At 45.6% G+C, this 19257-nt stretch overlaps 4 protein-coding genes across 4 annotated transcripts; 1 reads left to right on the forward strand and 3 right to left on the reverse strand.

The window, feature by feature from the left end:
* Positions 1 to 1004: 1004 nt before the first annotated feature.
* On the reverse strand, positions 1005 to 1970 carry EDB91DRAFT_1063714 (uncharacterized protein; the record flags this gene model as incomplete). The annotated part of the gene is made up of 2 exons (XM_041314632.1): positions 1005 to 1345; positions 1763 to 1970. The coding sequence occupies 2 exons, from the start codon at positions 1968 to 1970 to the stop codon at positions 1005 to 1007; spliced, it is 549 nt and encodes a 182-aa protein (XP_041169829.1).
* Positions 1971 to 2915: 945 nt separating this feature from the next.
* Positions 2916 to 6241, reverse strand: EDB91DRAFT_1272385 (uncharacterized protein; the record flags this gene model as incomplete). Its single annotated transcript, XM_041324595.1, has 6 exons — positions 5579 to 6241; positions 5237 to 5527; positions 5088 to 5189; positions 4864 to 5008; positions 3312 to 4650; positions 2916 to 3240 (listed from the first exon to the last, which is right to left on the reverse strand). Exons 1-6 carry the CDS (start codon positions 6098 to 6100, stop codon positions 2916 to 2918), a joined length of 2724 nt encoding a protein of 907 aa, XP_041169830.1. The 5' UTR covers positions 6101 to 6241.
* EDB91DRAFT_1272395 (uncharacterized protein) lies at positions 6091 to 9076 on the forward strand (the record flags this gene model as incomplete). Its single annotated transcript, XM_041324596.1, has 5 exons — positions 6091 to 6395; positions 6445 to 6628; positions 8026 to 8268; positions 8320 to 8581; positions 8629 to 9076. The coding sequence occupies exons 1-5, from the start codon at positions 6213 to 6215 to the stop codon at positions 9074 to 9076; spliced, it is 1320 nt and encodes a 439-aa protein (XP_041169831.1). The 5' UTR covers positions 6091 to 6212.
* An 8887-nt stretch (positions 9077 to 17963) lies between these two features.
* EDB91DRAFT_1087987 (uncharacterized protein) lies at positions 17964 to 19141 on the reverse strand (the record flags this gene model as incomplete). The annotated part of the gene is made up of 5 exons (XM_041316326.1): positions 17964 to 18022; positions 18093 to 18556; positions 18677 to 18734; positions 18971 to 19050; positions 19087 to 19141. Coding segments are annotated over 5 exons (716 nt in total), but the record flags the coding sequence as incomplete, so codon positions are not given.
* Positions 19142 to 19257: the final 116 nt, after the last annotated feature.

Below are 19257 nucleotides of genomic sequence, written 5' to 3' on the forward strand. Positions count from 1 at the left end.
TTGATGTCTTGTTCCTCTTCACAGGTTTGACAGTCCACTCGTCATTCAGACCGCACTTCTTCACTGCGGTGCAGTCCATTTCCTTTACCTTCATGATCTCTCCTGATGCATGCACGTCCTGCTTATGCTTATCTACCAACCTCTTGCGGAGCAACTGCTCAGGGGCCAGCTCAGGCTCGCCCTTAAGAAGTTGAGTGATATGTTTGTCCAGGATCTTGAGCAGCGCATCAAATTCAATGGGTCGGTGGAGAACCTGGCCGTCGACACTGCCGATCTGAACTGGAAAATTGAGCCTCAGGAGGTCCATCCACTCCAGTGCAAGCGGAATAAGATCCTTGAAGTAGCCGTCAAACTGCGCTTGGAGTGCAGCTTCGCCCTCACCCACTGTGTAAAACGCGACCTTGTTCTCAAAGCATCCCCTGATATTCTGGTTGCTCCACGCATGCAGAAGCCATGCTTTCGAAGGGTTCAAATGGCATTCTATGCCAAGAGGGCCGCTGTACTCGATGCAGATCCAAGAAAAGACGTAAAATAGTGATTCGAGATCATCCAAATAGTCTTGCTTGACGAATTCAATTGCCAAAGGTGATGATGACAACACCCCTTTTTTTGCAGTGTTGGAGACCAAGATCTTTTTCACTTGCTGCAGGAGCTGCCACGACATGAATGGAATTGTGCCCTGCAAGTTGAGTCAGTGAATTTACTCCTGGATCAATGATCCACTTACTGTTCCACCGATAGCATATGTATTCTCTGGTGTGATAGTTACAGCGAATTCCCAGTCGATCAACATTCCAAGGCTATTACCATCGGCATCCTCGATCATCGCATTGTGGAGGCTGCAATCACGATGCAAGATACCCCGTCGATGCGCTTCCTGTTGAACTGGGAGAACAATCGCCGGTTAGTATCAACATGTATATCACGAAGGAGGGATGCTTACTGGCCACAATGTCGCGTATAGCTTGAATAAATTCCACCTTTGTTTGAAATTTATGCAAAGGTCACCCCCGGGGCTTCATGATGAGCCGAAAATGAGTGCGCCAAGTGCCGACTAAGCTGGGTAGCTCTTGATATCGGTAAATCTTCGTGTTGTCGACCTCACCAGTCAACAGCTTAACCTTGCTGAATTCTACAAGTTCCGGGACACCACGGACACCCTGCATCTTCTTCAACATAGCAACCTCATTTAAGATATCTTCGTCGTCTGCATTCCCAAGGACCCAGTGGTCCTTGATGATGTACTCTTCATCATCTTTTCTAGCCAAGTAGCAAACGGTGCCACGACCAACCAGGCCATGACTCGAAAATAAAACCTCCAGGATATCATACCAGTTGTCATTGACTTGAATTTCACCGATTGGTGACGAATTCGGAGGAGGAGGAATGAAATGTTGGGCAATAAAAGGAGCTAGCGAGGCAGGAGTGGCCGAGGGAAGCAGTTCAGAGGGGAGTGTAGGAAGACCAGTCCTGATATAAAGCCGCTCATCTCGTTCAAGGGAGGAGAAGGCACTTGATAAGCCTGAGGAATCACCGCCAAGAGTGTCTAGGCGACGTGAGGGCAAAGGTTTGTATGATGACGTTGACTCGTATCCTGACTCGTCCGACTCCTTGTCTGACTCCTTGCCTGACTCTTCGCCTGACTCCTCACCTGACTCCTCTGACTCGCCTGATGCTGCATCTCCTGTCTTGGCCTGTGTACCAGATTCACCATGGGTGTCCCTCTTTTTCCGAACACACAATCTCCTAGGAGGAATGGAACGACGGGATAACACAGGGAGTTTGAGCTGTCGAATATTCATTGTCGTATCGAAACCGATGCACTCGCCATTACCAAAGACAATAGCCGAGAGGATCTGCAGAAATTTTTTCTTCTGTTGGCTGATATGAAATGGAGGGGATACGGCAGAACCAGAGTGGTCGTATATGTGGACACGAAGTTCACGATAGTGGTTGCATAAAGATAGCATGAGAGTGAAGCGCCTCCAGGGCTGGTGCTTCAAGATGATGTACACCTTGGTATCAAGGGATTTCGTGGCACGCTTCCCTGGCCGGTACTTGCTGCTCGTTACTTCAGCGATGACCTTGATGCCTGCCCACCCAGGGTTTGGTTCATCTGACATAATGATGTCAGGTTTGCAGGGGATGTCTTCTCCCTTGATTGGGGTGGTTGAGTGGGCCCCACTCCATACATGATTCGCTTGCTTAGTTTTGAGTCCACCGTGTTCAGAAAGTGCTGCCATGAGGGCGTTCAAAAGCCCCGCAACTACATGCTCAGTAGTCAAGTTAGAATGGGAAGCACTGCCTCTGGGCGCCTGACTCCCCCCCCCCCCCCCCCCCTTGGCTGTCCCTCCTCATGTTTTTCACCCTTTTTATTTTTGCACTGTTTTTGGGGCGGATCTGGCAGCCCCCAGTTCCACATCTTTGCCTTGCTATCCCAAAGTTCCACAGAGTCTGTTGGTTGATGTTGACAAAACTGATTATCAACCCGCTCGTTACGATATTGAATCTGAGAGAGAGGGATCTGAAGATCCTCTGCACGAGGTGCTTGAACCTTGAAGGATTGGAAAATGATGGATAGAAGATGTCCGATGGGGGTGCTTCGTTTGATATGACTCGCGGGCTCCTCAAGGACTAGTTGATTCAGCTCTTGAGTAGTTAGCCTGTCCATCATCGGCACATCATGAATTAGAGGAACTTTGATGAAGGATCCCAGTTTTATTCCAACAACTAATGTTGAGAAATATTGTTTCGACTTTGATTTTGACTTGGACGATTTGGAGGGCATTGTACTCAGTGATGACAGTCAAAGGTTGGCATGGGAATATGTGCAAATTTTTCTTATCTCCAATCAAACTCGAGCCACAAAGCTAAGACTAGTATAGTGAAAAGCAATACAAACTCTTCCATAAAAACTACATTGAAAGAGGGAAGTAAGTGCTTTTGTCCCAAAAACGATTCAGCCATAACTCCGACACATGCTCAACACTATTATAAGTGGTAAGGCGATTGTCTGCGGCGGCACAAAACTGAGGAACTAGATTAATGGGCGCATGCAGTTGTGAAATCGGTACAACATCCCCTATGCAAGTCCCATTAGACCGTCTTGCCCTTTTAAGGACATGCATCTGCATAGTTGGTTCGCGGACACCAATGATGTCGAAGTGATGAACGTAGGTAAGAGACTGATCTCGCCATGCCCATTGTGTGCTGGTCTTGCCAAGGGGGCGAAAAATAAGTCTGATTTAGACGACAGTGTCCTGAGGGATGAGGTTAATAACAGGCATTGGGGAAGGACAAATGAGTATGACTTGCCCTGAAGACCGCTAGTAGGCCACGAGTGTTCCGCTTCGGTATTGACAATGATTGAATCATAATGACCGTATGTCCAAGGTTCACTTGGCGGCACACAATTGAGAGTCTGGGCTGGCTGAATATTGTGAACATTGTGAAATTCCGTATCTTGCAAGCGAAGTTTGAACCATACTTGAACTTTCTCCAAAGGAAGCGCAGAATTGGGTCCGGCTCTCCTTGGGCTGCCTATTGCATGGGTGTGGTTGTGCCCGAAACTGGCCTCATGATGCAGAAAATCAGATAGCGCCAGTCGCAAATCTGGCAAGCCAAATTTGAGGGCTACATCATCAATAGTGATGCTTTGGATGGAAGGTTTATAAGCTAAATGAAAGGCGGTGCGCCCAACGACAAACGAACGCAACGGTAGAGGTACGGAGCCCACAGGTTTGTGCTGCAGGACCCAGGCGATTGCAAAATGATTCATAATTGGACGTGAACGACCATGCTGAATTGTAGATAAGAACTCAACAGGTATATTGTCATCCAAATCAGCGTCGTCAGTGTCCTCGTAGTCCTTGTTGTCCATATGACTCCCTGCTGCATCGGCTAATGCCTTGACATTCTGCTTCTCATCTAGAAGGGTGGTAGCGAGCTCAAACCGAAGACATTTATCGAGTCGATCGAGATGGCGACATATCTGCGGATCGTAATTGTTGTTGTTACTTGATCTCGCCGGGTCCTTAATCTTGGTGATATGTGCGTGCTCGGTAACATCTGCAGACCACTGAGCCGTGACTCCAGAGTTCCTAATGCTGGGTATGACACTCTGCATAAGCTCCAGTTTCGGTATGTACCAATTATTGATCACTTTGTTGCCCTTGCCACAATGAACCCCAGCATCAATGATTGAATCTTTGTTTGCGTGGAACTCATTCAATGCTGCTGAGATGTGCACTAAGTCGTTATCGTCGATGGATGGTGACTGTACAAGATAGCGGAAATCCATGAGTGCACGTACGGCGACAAGAACTCCACGGGGTGCTGCATCTGCACTAACTGCGATGATAGAACGTTGGATGTCTCGTTGACAGCGACCCGTAACCTGTTTGAGTTTTGTGATCCCTTCTGTGAAGTGCCGAAAACTGGTGACAGGCTGCAAAACGGAAAAACGGAAATCCATCTCCGACTCCCCAACACCAAATATTAACCATTTTGCGTCATGATCCCAAAATTCCTTATGAAGGACGTGAAGTGTCTCGGGTGTGAAGAAGTGGGACGGATCTATAATCACCCAGTCCCACCAAAATGGCTCAAAGACACCGTTCAAGCGGAATTTTTGCGCTTCCTGAAAGAAGGCTTGTAGATCAGATGGATTGGCTCATGTGCGAAATGACGGATAGTTGTGCAAGGGTGGTTGACGCTGTGCAAGGTTCATGGCGAAAGGAGTCTCCAAATTGCTTGTACATGGCCATGGTGACCGGAGAGGTCTTTCCACCGATGCAGGCCAACATCATGGCTTCAGGGAGTATCGATGATATAACTTGCAAGTGGAGGAAAACAATATTGGACTCTGTCCGACGGGATCCGAGAGCATTACTGCCACTGCAGAGTGGCCTCCTTGAGCAGGATTGAGGACAATATCTAGGCACTGATGAATGAGGCGATCCGCCAATACACCACGCATGCGCTTATTCTTGTGGAGAAACTTCAGGAACTGGCAGCAGGGCGGTGAGTATGAAAGAGTTGGATGATGATTTGAGTCGCGTGTTCATGTGTATATTTGTGAGGCTGACAAGGAGTGGGTGCGCAACGCGATCGCCCGTCAAAACTGAGATATTTGTCTTGTCTGAAGACAATATTGTCCCAAGCAATGTAGCACCTTGGGGAAGCGCTGACTATTGAAAATTAATAAGACTTTAACATACTATGCGAAGGTACCTACTTGCATGTTCCATGCATCATCACCTGTCATCCACTCGGTATACACACGACAGAGCTTTTGCGCTGCGGAATAAACCTTGCGAGGCGTGAAGTCCAATTGATCGTGAAAGAGAGGATGGTTGAGAATAGTAGATATACACTCCAGTGGATTGCGCCAGTATAAAATAATGGGTGATTTTGTTGAATGCGATGTATCAATGATTTGTGACATCCAACGTGGGCCGCTGGGTAACATTTCTGCTCGTCCTCGTAACTCCTTGGCCGAGCAGAACGACAAAGGAAGGTCCTTAATCTGAATATTAGTTAGTGAGTTAGATCTGGATAAAGCTGGCTGATTCCTCACCATCTCGAGTGATAAGAAGGTATCTATCTTCCCCATACTCAAACCAGAACGCAGTAACCATGATGCAATTTCCCAGTCTTGCTTACAGCTAAACGGATAGTAGAGGTTTGTCTTGCGATAGACACTATTTTCATCGGTGTTGAACAGGCCCAAGAATGTATGGTCCATGCCGTACGTCTCTGCAGCGCCTGGAAAGTAGTCGGTAACGTCGCCGTGCGTTTCTTCTTCAATATCCTTTGTTGGGGTTCCGCTAGCCTCATCCCATCCTCCACCTACAGGTGAGCCCTGACCACTGTCGTCAGTGTTTCCAAAATAAACATCATCATCATCATCCTCTTTGTATGAACCCCTGACATCATTATCTGACTCCATAGGATCATCTTCAGGTGGTAGGTGAGATTTCAGCCGAATTAACTCATCCAGCCAACTATTACATCCAGAACGAGGCTGGCTCATATGACAGGCAACAGCGGTGTCGGTTTTGAATCCATCTTTGCCACAGGATGGACACTGGAGAGACATGAGTTACAGAAGAAAGGTATGTAGACGGTATACTAATATTCGCATTGACTCCTGGCAATTTCCGGATTTGCTTTTTCTATCAAGTACACCATACTAAAGTACATAGTAACATATGTCGACCTCGCCTGTCAGTCTCAATATCCACCACAACATTCTGTCTACCTTAAATAAGGCACTCCATCGGTGTTCTCCATGCTACACTCAGCAGCATCCATCGGACACTTGCCAAACTGGAAATTCTGGTGCCGCCGGTGTCTCTGACTTGTATGATATCGCTGATGCTATTGGTTCCATGGTATGTAGTAGCACTATGTTTCTATCAATAACTATATTTAATTTTACAGATCATCGATGATACAGAGGATCTCAAAGCAAACCTTGTCATGGAACTCGCCAGGGCTAGACGGGAGAAGCTCCTTGCTGAAAAGTCGCTTGCTGACTGCAGTGGTCCGCTGAGCCTTGAACTCATGGCAAGTTTATCAAAGTTCAAGTCAAGTCTTTTTGAGCAGAAACTCAACCAGGGCGGATGTAGGATTAGGATACATGTGGATCACTTTTAAAACTGCATGGTCTTTCTCACCGCACGCACCATCTCTACAGTAAGCCTGGGAATACATTGAGATCCACGGTGTTATACTAACAAGCCACAGGTTCTCTCGTCGAGTTAGGGGATAGTCATGGCATCACTATTCAGCTAGATTGATGTGAGATACTATGTTGATTTGATTGTCACAGAATTTCTGTAGTACCTTGTCAAAATTTAGCAATAGTGTTTTGTACCGCGTATTAAATTCAAGTGTTTCACTACTAGTACTGTCCAGCACTGTGAGCTACTGTGCAAAACAATTGTCTGTGGGGAAATTTGACTAGCTAAAAATTCAAATTACTACAGACTTCAATGTTTTCCACTGGCAACTGGCTAGTTCTATCTGCGATTGGAAGGTTGTGCGAAGTATGTGTCATGTGCATGTATGTCCATTGTGGTGTCTGTCCGCACTGTGAGCTACTGTGCGAAACAGTCTAAAATAGCATTGTCTGTGGGGAAATTTCCAGTTTGCTGATGCTATGCCTAGGCGGCACATCGAACGACGCAGCCCGAAGGCTCGAAGTTCAACACTGACGGTCATGGATGATGTATTCCAGTGGATGTTCCCCACCGAAAACACATACCCGCAAGTACCGGATGTATTCAAGCAAGTGCCTACTACTATGCACAACAGGACATGCACAGCTTCCCCCTGATCTGATGCCCTCGTCCTTCAATCAGTATGACACTGGGAATCTCATCCAGCATGCCAACACTCACCAGATTCCCTGCCCCAGCACACCTGCTCGCCAAGCCTCATTTCTACATTGATCCAGCCTCTGGTCTTTGTCGGTCCCCTTGAAAAACTGCACCCGGATGGCTACAACATTGTTCCATTGCAAATTCAAACCACACCGAGCCACCAACCTCATTGGGACTTTCCTGCAGCTGAGAGCACTGCACTGACACCTGTGAAAATTCCTGCATGACATGGACGCACACGAGTGACTCTGACATCAGTAAAACGCACAGTTGCTTACCTTACTTATTTTTAACTTTTCTCATGCAATAAGCAGAAATAAGCAAGGGTGCAAATAAGTAGATGGCCAGTTGAAAAAGGCCACTTGTCATCTGATTTTCTACTTTTATTTCACTTGTTTTACTTTTTGCAATTTCTCATTCAATAACAAGTACACTAAAAGCAGGTGGGAAAGCAAAAGAAGGGGAACCGTCCTGAGTGAAAAATGCAGGAATCAAGGAGGCAACATACTAAAATCTGGCATAGTAAAAGAGCCTCGAAGAGTGTCCCCGAGTCCCTCCCTGTCCCAAAACCAAAGGTAGTCAGAGGCACGGGAAGCAAATCGGGTGAAGGAAATAGACGTACCTCAGGGAAATTCAGATGACGAGATCTTGAAGCTTGCAGAGAGTCAGCTAAGCCAGGCTGATCTGAAGCTTGAATCCAATGGACTTGAAGTTACACCTGCAAAAGTTGCCTGGACACCTGTGAAGCTGGAAGCGAGAGTATTTTCTGATGAAGATAAACTGAAGGCTGTGAAGTACATTACCTCTCCAGAGATTTGGCCGACATTCAAGCTCATCCAGACAACAACGTTTACATATGTGAGCCTGATTTTTTGTGTTAGTATGTTCTCACTTACATATATGAGTGTAGATTGCATGTGTCTTGATGAAGGGCTGTCTCAATCAGCACAAATCCGTAACTTTTGGCACAACCAAGCTTGGCCAAAGTATAAGGCTGTGCGGGAGTGGCAGGAGCACACTGGTGGAGGTGACGGGGATGAAGATGACGATGGAGATGAGGTTGAAGGCGAGAGTGTTGAGGATGATATTGCACTTGATGGGACAAAGCGGAAACATACATCTAAGAAGAAAATATTGAAGAAAGTCCTTGACGAGTTCGAAGCTAGTGAACTTTTCAAAACCATTGATGCCATGTGAGTAATAGTCATTTATTCTAAGATACACTCTGATATTTTAGCAGTGCTCGGAATGATAGCATGGTAGTTTGCAGCCATGATATCAACTCCAGTGTCTCTATCTCCAACAACGAAACTCCACTGAAAAAATGTGTATGTAAGTCGATATTACTTGAGGCAAATGACTTTTCCGATACCACTGGACTCCTTCGTGAAATGATGGGTACTATGGGCGAACACCATAAACGTCAGGAGAAAGTCGATGAAACAAATTTGCAGGTTGCAAAACTCAACATGGAGGTCACATTAAAGCATGAGAAACGCGAACAGGAGGAGTATGAGCAACATCAGGCTGATATTCGGGCGAAGCGAGAAGAAGCACAAAGAAAGGCACAACAAGAGGAGTGGCAACAGGCTAGTGAATTTTTGAATCATCCTAACCCTCTGATACGAGCTCGTGGGGAAAGAATGGCAGAGCGACTGACTGCAGAGGAGACAGAGAAGAAAGCTTAGTCCATAGAGTAGTCTACAAGATTTTTTCGTCATAGAAGACCTAGACTGGTATAAATCATCCTCATTAGCATTGACCCCTGCCATCTGGACTGGACCTTCACCTCGGACATCATTCACATTTTTATCCTCCGTACCATTAAAACCCTTGATTGTTGTTGGGTCGTCACCAAATTCCTCCAAGACATTATGAAGGATCATTGCAGCTTCGACCATTCAGAAGATATCTGGTAAGTCAAATCCTGTCATACCACGGAGGAGTGGAAAACGACCCTTCAAGCGACCGAAGGCATGTTCAACAAAGATACGGAGGGATTGTCAACAAGAATATATTCGTGTTGTTGAAAGTAGTCTACTTTGTGCCTCCACAGGTGAGAATTTTTGAACACCCTGGCTATCTTGAACCAAGCCTGGCCATCCAAAGTCGTAAGACAGTAAAAATTGCCCAATGATCACAAGTTGCCTGTACAATAATCTAACATTTGAGATTGTTCAACTATTCAACAGTGTTAAGAAACAGTGCAGAGACGTACTGCATAAAACTTCTTGCAACACCAATATGCGAACCCATTCTCTGTTGGTTTGTTTTGCAAGTCGGATATAACTGCCATCAGCAATGCCAATACACCCAGGAAAACCCCAGCCCGCCATTTCAGCAGAGAGAAACTGCCTCCGTTGCTCTCCCAGCCAAGCTAGATGAGCACTTGGAATATTTCGAATTGCCTGACAAACTCGATAACAATAGATATAGACTGAACCCTCTGCAATGGACATCACACCCGCAGTTTTGAGGCCACTCTCAGCACCCAGACAGCACAAGAATGTAGCCAGTTGGTAATAAATGGGGCGCTGAGGACGGTTGCTGGTGCTAATGAAAATTGGGTCACCACATATCAAGTTGTGGAGATGCCAGAATGATTCTCTGCGCATTCTATTAGTTGTTAGTTAGTTGTTGAAAATGTAGAACACATAAGTGAAAATTTTCGTTACCGAAACCAGGCTTTGAACTGCTGTTCACTAGCCTGTTCAAGTAGAATATCAAAGAAGTCCTTAGACTTTGGTTGGTTGTATTCTCCACGCATGCTGTATTTCTTGTTTCGTGATTTCCATCTATAGTCTGCTGCGAGGCCTGCAAGAACAAGGCCGAGAAGTTCGTCATCATCATCTTCTGCTGTGGCGAGTTGTGCAATGGCAAGGACCTCAAGCTGTTTAGCTTAGACTGATAGTGCTTCAGTGGCCGGCATCCGAGACATCGTAAACGCGCCATGACGTGTGACCTATGACGATTATACCTGGAGATTTCGAGTAGCATCCCCACACTCGCATTGTTGAAACTCTGCGATGACGAGTGTTGAACAAACACAAATATATCATTTTATTTTTTACTCACTTGCTTGTTCACACAGCAATAGATACTCATTCACAAAAAAATAAAATGGGCGAAATAAAATGGAATTGAGTGGGGCTATTACATGGATCCAGGAATCCAAATGCACCTGGTTCATTGCCAGGAATGAACCCAAGTTGGTGGAGGTGTTTTGCCTTCCAGCCTGATTGGTAGTTGTTCGGGTCATGACTGAACCATCTAACCCACACAAAGTCCATTTGCTGGGGTGAGTTAAAGCCAGGTGCATCTCCACCTGTGTACACAACATTGACGTGAAAAACCCCAAGGATGTGGGCATACCAATATGGATGGTCACCCTTGTGCGCGAGGACCATTACATCGGCGTGAGTTTGTGGATTAAGCGAGTCTTGAGCACGGCAAAGGTCATATGTAGTGTAGTTTATCTGAAGCAGCCAATAGTGTCATATAGATATATCTTTTATGGACTATTAGCCAAAAAGTCCGATACATCATCTACTCTAATTGTCCACTGTCCATGGGGAGTGTATCCTGCGTTCTGGGTTACAGGTCTTGCTGTATGGGCCCGCGTGTTCGCATTTTCGGCCACCTACTGTGGGAACTTCTCCATAACACCCAAAACATAGCCCATTTTGGGTATTCTCCACAATATCAACCTTTCCCACACCCTCCCCATCCATCCCTGGCTCACCAACCACATCACAATTAGTTACGGCTTGCATTTATGTAGTAGTATAGGTTATATACACATAATAGAATATAATAGACCGCTTTTTCTCTTTATTTTTGCACCAATACCTGGTACAGAGCCTCTGCAAGTGTGACATAATAGAAAACATATCAAAAACTGTTTCGCATTTTTGCCCCTCCAGTATTGGGGTACTCTAGCATGTTTAGAATATGTTTGTAAACATATATGTACCTATCCCAGCCCTTATTTTACCTCCTAGAGCGCCCTATATCATGTACTGTGCTGTACTAGCATTAAATAGAAAATAGCTACACATTTTTTGAGCTTTAGGTATATAGACTTGTAAATATGATCCCCAACATCCCTTCAATAGTATATGCAACATATCAGGAGCCTAGGTCAACAGGATCAGTCCCTGTGGTGCTATGTGCTTACCCTCTCCTGGTGGTTCACCCCATGGGAAATTTTTTCCTGCAGCTCCAGCCCTCCAGGTTGGTAGGGTGCCTGTTCCTATTGATATCTAGAATATATAAATCACATAGCTGTATGAGAATAGCAACAGAATTACTGGAGGGGCAAAAATGCGAAACAGTTTTTGATATGTTTTCTATTATGTCACACTTGCAGAGGCTCTGTACCAGGTATTGGTGCAAAAATAAAGAGAAAAAGCGGTCTATTATATTCTATTATGTGTATATAACCTATACTACTACATAAATGCAAGCCGTAACTAATTGTGATGTGGTTGGTGAGCCAGGGATGGATGGGGAGGGTGTGGGTAGTGATGTGCATGGCCCGGCTTTAAGCCGTGGGCCAGCCAAAGCCAGCCCCCATTGAGCCAGGCCTAGCCAGGCCAAAGTCACGGCCTGTGTAAGGCTTTGGCCTGGCCCACCATTTTGCAAAGCCCGAGCCACCAGCCCAGGCTGTGGCTTTTAGGGGTGGTCGGCAAGGGTCAGCACCACCCCAGACATGTTGCATTGTTGTTGCTGTGTCTATTTTTGTCTTTGGCTTCTGTGTTATCCCCACATGTCAGAATCGTGTTCTTGCACTTTGAGGACTCGATGTTCTTCACTCCAGTGTTGAGATAGGCCTATTAAAGTATTTCTGCATCCTTCAGATGAGTGAGTTGTCATGTTTCTTTTGATCATGCACTTTGTAGCATCGACATTACTCACTCCAGTGTCAGAACAGGTCCTTTGATGCACTATGTCGTTGTCCGGAGGCTTGATGGTCTGTCAAACTTATATTGTTTGCTGATCTGTTGCTGTACATGTGCAAACTTATATTGTTTGCTGATCTGTTATTGTATGTGCATCTCTCCCTACTTCCTACCGCCTACTGCCACTGCCCTCACATGATCAACCCAGACTCAGCCTCCATCAATGGCAATGAGTGTCTTTGTCCCATACGACAGACAAAACCAACAGCTGCACTTCTCCAGCACTCAGAGAAGGTGGCCCTCACATCACAGACAAAAGCTATCAACAAGTCTCATGCTGCAGAGGCTGCGAAGTCTACTACCAAGAATAAATGGACTGCCACCCCAGGTCCATTGCTAGAGCCTGCAACAACCCAGCCCACCGCATCTACATCTAATGGCAAATGCCCCCACATTGAACTAATTTTGGATGATGTTCCATCCGATGAGCGTGAAAATGCACGCACAAATCCAAAACGTAAGTTTATTTTACCCTCAATGATTTGATTTGACTTACATTTAACCATTAGCAAAAAAACCTTGCAAACTCGCTGTGAGAACAGACACAGAGCCAGTGGGTGAGGATGGCATCCTCATTGACATCGACGTCCAGTCGATCGTGGACACAGGGTCAACATGTGAGCTCAGAACTGCTGATGTTGAAGCATTTTTCAGTGCTACATTCAATCACACTGGGTCTAACAGCAAAGTCAAGAAGCACTGCAAGTGCAAGGTTTGCCGGTAAGTCTGCTCATCCTTTGCCGTACTCACCTACTGATCAGCTGATAGAAAACAATGCATACTTGTCAATGAAACAACTACTCTTCATTGACACACTGAGGCCAACTTTGCAGTGAGTTACTGGTTGTGCTCTACCCATCTTTGTATTGACATGTTACATAGGGCAAATATTGTATGTGGGCAAAGCAAAACTCCTTCGAGTCCATGTTGCCTGGTGATGTCAAGGGTCGCAAGGAAAAGGCTGAAGATGACCAACGTGTCATTACCTCCCATCTGACTGAATGAAAGGTTGCCGAACGAATTGTCCCATACTCAGATGGTTTGTTCAAGTAGGCTGCTATTGAATGGCTTGTTGCCACTGACCAGGTATATCTCCCACCCTCTTGCAGTAACATTATCATTTGACTCGTGTTATCTAGCCTATTCAAGCATTCGAGCATCCAAAATTCAAGGAAATGATTGACGTTGCTGCCCGAGCAACTCATGGTGTCAAGATCCCAGGCAGGAAGGCGACTTGAGCCAAGATTATGAGGATATTTAAGAATAATCTTACAAGGTTCAAGGAGAAGCTCAATAGTGATGCTGTTAGCGGCATGATAAACACAACCTGCGATGCCTGGCAGGCTGGTAATGTTGATGCTTACTTCGCTGTGACAGGTCATTGGATTGAAGCGAAGATGGCTACACAATGGGAGTGCGAAAGTGCGCTACTCGGCTTCATGCAAGTCAACAATTCACACAACGGCAAGTGGCTTGGTGGGACTCTTTTCAAGATTCTGGACTGTCTTTGTATTGTACATAAGGTATGCTATTGTGACTAAACGATTTGTAGTTTGATAGGATTTTTTTTATAGCTCGGCCACATTACTTGTGACAATGCCGCTAACAACAGTACAATGCTTGAAGAGTTTGCTCAACTGTATGAAGTCCAATATAAAAAGGAATTTCCATGGCAGGCTCGCAGGATCAAGTAAGTCTGATATTATTTCGTGTCGGGTGTACCCTCACGTTATGACTGTAGCTGCCTAGTGCACATTATCAATCTCAGTACACAACTCCTCATTAGCACATACAGCAAGGCTCCCCACTACAATCCGCATGACTCCCGTGCTTTGGATCCTGACATGTCAATTCAAGGTGACCATGATGAGATTGGACTTATTCGCTCGATCTGTGTAAAGGAACGCTCATTGGCCAAATGAAAAGAGCTTTACAAGACTATTCAAGCTAAGGCTGGAATCTCGAACCCCACACAGCTCCTTCTCGATATGAAGGTTCGCTGGTCTTCAACATATGTAATGATCAATCGTGCGGAAGGCAGTAAGGAGGTGAGTCTAATATTCATGAGGTATTTGATGAATTTGATCCTGGGCCCCAGCATGTCGATGTTTTTGTGTACGAGATAGGCACACAAGAACGTAATCTGGAAAAATGTGCCAAAATTGATTACCTCCAGTTGACCTTGACTGAATGGACCTGTGTCGGTCAGTTTGCTGATCTACTCTCAGTATGTTCTGTTTCACATCCACACAAGTCTACCACTAATTTGTTGCTTCAGTATGCAGATGTAGCTCAACAGGCTTTCTCATCAGACAAGGGTACTACACTTCATCTAGCTATTTCTGCCCTCGAGACACTTCATCGAGCCTGGTCGTCTCAAGCAGACCAACCAAAGTATGCCTGTTTTTCAACTGCACTCCATGCTGCTGCGCAAAAGATTGACCAGTACCATGAAAAGACAACTGACTCACCAGCATACATCATGGCTATGTGTACATCTCATCCTGTTCATTCTGTTCTGCGTGCCACTGATGTTTCCGTACAGTACTTGATCCGATGGGCAAGATGGCATATTTTAAGAAACACTGGCCTGAAGACCTGCAAGACGAGGTCCTTGCCTGTGTGGAACTAGAGGCATGTTCAATTATGTTGCGATTCATTTTGTATTATTGATCCAGGACTTAGTTTAAAACTCGCTATCTTGCAATGGGAAGATCAGCGATACCGGTGCAAACATCTATCAAGAAAGGCAAAGTTAATGGCCTCAAAAAACTAATTTGTGAGACCCAGAGCGAGGACAAAGACAATGACCTCAGTTTTGGTGCATCGGCAGCCAACGTTGATCCTTCCAGACCCTGGTATGCCGATTTCAAACACTACATCAACACTGTCAAGGCAAAACTGCCATCCGGAATGAGTACAGTCACATGGTGGGGTGTACGTATATAATATTATATTCCAGCTCATTCCTTGTTACTGATGCTTACTTTTTGATAGATGAATGCTCACAGATACGGACCAGTGTGGTCCTCCATCGCTCAGGATTACTTGTCCATCATGGCATCATCCATTTCAAGCGAACGTGCCTTCTCACAGGGGGGTATTACCATCAGCAAGCATCATAATCGCCTCAAATGTGACATTGTTGAGGCACTGCAATGTGTCAAGTGTGCCATTCGTCACGACCTTCTCTTCCGCCTGCCTGGTCCATCATCGTCCACTGAGGAAGCTGACGAGTTTGATGTTGAACTGGATGGTAATGAAAACCTGGCGAGTGAGGGTGATGACGAAGAAGATGGTTGGGATGTCTTGCTACTGGAGGAGGACGAGGATGACATATATATTGATTGAATTTTGTTTTATTTACCATTATTCATTCATGTCATTGACCTGCTCATTTTTCCTACTCGGGCCATGGCTCAGGCCAGGCCAGGCCAGGCCAGGCCAGGCCAGGGCCAAGCCATGGTTGAGGGCTTTGGCCCGGCCTATGATTTCTGAAAGCCCTGGCCATCTGCAGCCAGGCCGAAGCTGGGGCTTTCGAGCCAAGCCAGGCCGGAACAACACTAGGTGTGGGAAAGGTTGATATTGTGGAGAATACCCAAAATGGGCTATGTTTTGGGTGTTGTGGAGAAGTTCCCACAGTAGGTGGCTGAAAATGCGCCTGTGAGTGGCTGTACTAAGTAATGCATCACATTCCCAAATGGAGATGTCCAATATAGTGGATAATTACAGCATAGGATGTATTGGAATATAGTGGATAACTACAGAATAAGATGTATCGGACTTTTAGGATAATGAGCCATAAAGATACATCCTTCTACCTGTATCTGGTGTCTGAAGTACCTTGTGGCCGAAAATGCAATCATTTATGAAGAGCACCTGGGCTCATTCCTTTGAAGCAAACTCTGCTTCATCACCGTCATACTCATGTCCGAGAATATGAACGAGCAGATGATCTTTGAGGTGAGGAAGAAAATCCTGTGAATGAATGACATCAAAAGGTAGTATACAAAAGTGAGATCAGTGAATACCTCTAGTGCAGGATCATTTGCATTCCTCCCAAGCCATTGAGGTACATTTAAAAAGTACCTTGTGCTTGTGGTGATGTGATAGTGTGCTTTCGGATCAGAGAACACTAATGGCTCTGACTCTTCGAAAGTGACACTGGGAAGGTCCTTTTATTGAGCCGTAGTGTGATGTTGGACCATGCCAGTGGCCTTGGCCTTGCCTTTCTTCGACTTTGCAGGCAGCTCACATTCTGCCAGTCGAAACAAAATTCTCTCTTGGTGCTGTTGTTTTGCGATTCCGGATGTGAACTTTGCCTTACTGACCCGTGGATAGAAACATTTCACACGATGGTGTTCAAGCTCGCCCTGGTAAAATGTATTAGGAACTGTTGACATTTAGAGTGTGTACATACGAGTTGAGTAGAATTGTTATCAGTAGTACCAAAGCGCCTAATCATGGAGACATAGTCACCAAGTGCATGGAGTTTGTAGGTCTGAAAGTTAAAATATCGGGTTTTTGATCCACTGGACATACTAGCTCTCGAGGACATCATGTTACCACCTTTTGCAGCTGCTCAGGCCTTGCGAAGCCCGCAGGCAGCTTCCTCACTAGGAAGGTCATGGGTTGTGAACTCTTTTGCAGTTTCTGACATAAATTGTTGGAGATATTTTCCAAGACATGTTGTTGAGGTGTTGAGAAATCCAAGAGTCGTATCTGTGTGCATGCGAAGCTTTGCGAGTCCATGCCATGTGGCAAGCTCAAAGAGAAGGTCAATTAACATTTCATTCCATGGCGATGGAAGTAGCCCCTCAAAAACTGGTATCGCACACTAAACAAATAGTTAGATAGTCACTGGTTGCTCCACATCAGCCAGTTTACCTGGAGTAAGTCCTCAAAATCTCTAGCAGCAAGTCGTTTCATTGCTGATGCATTGGAACTGAATTGCCGGATTGTGCCTCGTCCAAATGTCGGAACTTGTCAATACCTAGATGATAGTCTGAAATAAGCAACTCAGCACATGTACCTCTCGTTCAATCTTCCTATGTGATTGTGACCCACAACATCCTGGGCATATAATATATCAGTTGTTGTCATCAGCGAGAGGTCATGTTATATCAGCGCCGTTGGCTTAACATGTGCTGTTGGCTTGACGTGGTGATATATCACTGCATACTTGGCTTGATGTGGTGATACATCACCGCATACTGCATGCTACACCACTGTCCACTTACAGATACTGTGATCAGCGATCATGCTTTGTTTGACAGGAACAGTTCGATCTGACAATTCGAGATCTTGTATGAATAAGTACCTTACTGATCTTCATTCCCAATTCAGATATGTTTGAAAACAAACACAACAAGTAGTATTTGGGTGAAAAAACAGCCATAGACATACCAAACTGAGTCCATTATAATGGGACATTAAGACGATGGAATAGCCCCCCATATAGACCTAAAATGAAAAGCCAGGCTCCGTTGCAGTGAAGCCTGCCAATGCGCATATGCAACTGCACCTTCTGCTATCTCTGGTGACCCAAAAGTGCGACGTGAACCCTGCATGTCCCACCAAACAGCCTGCCACTCAAAGAAAGCAAGCACACACCTCATTTCTTCACACACTGGCTGCACCGCTTCTTCCCATCGATGTGCTCAAGCTCTGGCCCTGCACCATTCAACACGCAAGGCTGTAACAGATTCAATAAACAAGAAAAAAACATATTACGTGTACTCACAGTCCTGTAAGCCATACTCTGTGTTATCGGACACTCCATGTGTCTTCCAGATCCAGGACACTGTTTGCTGGCTGACTGTTGCCCCATTGTCTTGTCTCAGCAGGACAGCATCTTTTGCACAATTGAGCGGCTTGAAAGTGAGTAGCCAGTTGTCATCCTTGTGCAACCTTGGCGCTAGCTTGACAAGTGCATTGTGCACTGCGTTGTATTTGGCAGCGAGGGCATCAATCAGATTGTCCGCATTGTTGATTACTCCAGTTGTGCGAGTGTTGGCACGTTGACCGCGAATAAAAGTGTCTTTGTACTTATACAGGTGATATTTCATGTTGAGGACACAGCAAATGTTGTTCAGCGCATTGTTGGCCTGTGCCTCGTGCAAATCCCATTCGTGATTCAACAAGCGCTCCTCACAGGGTAAATTAGGGTATCGCAGATGGGAGGAATAGAATGATTTTGTGAACCTTCTGTTTGGTAGCAATGTCGTCAGATGAACGAAGTCGTGACACAACAGCATGTACAATAGTTGTACATGCGAACGTGTCAATGCATCGACGAAGGGAGTTGATGTGTTGCAACAGCGTTACTTGTTGAGCATTGGTGGGATGTTGTCCGATCTTCCTGGCCTCAAACGCAAGACATCGCCTAAGAAAAGTTTAGAATAATCTTTGCAACAATGAATAAATGATGTGCTGGTCTTCGAGATCTAGCCCAGACAAAATGAGCATCGAAGGTGATATATCATCATGGAGAGACATGCTCGTGCCATGTTCTATATCGTCTGCCTCAGCCTTTGACGATGCTAATCGAACCGATGCTTGGCTCACGGCTTATGATACTCAATTAGATAGGGACAATCACACATGCAGGAATAGACTCACCGGTGACCTTTAGTTCGAAGGGATTTGGTTTGGAATGGTCAGTCCCAAGCACAATGTCCTCCTTCCAGCAAGCTAACTGGCTGGAATTGAGTGCAGCCTCAAAGTGTTTAAGTCACCTGCGCTTGAGAACCTCCAGTAAGGCAGCCTTGAGCTTACGGGCAAGAATTTTACCTAAACCAAATGAAACACGAGAATTATCATTCTAGTTAACATGACTTACCCATCAAGCACACTTTCTTCCAGTTCCGCCGTTGAAATGGTCGTCAAGGGTCGCGCCTTGAACCAGG

This window comes from Suillus paluster, assembly GCF_016628075.1.
Source record: "Suillus paluster strain FC165 chromosome Unknown EDB91scaffold_159, whole genome shotgun sequence".
Taxonomy (NCBI): Eukaryota; Fungi; Basidiomycota; class Agaricomycetes; order Boletales; family Suillaceae; genus Suillus; species Suillus paluster.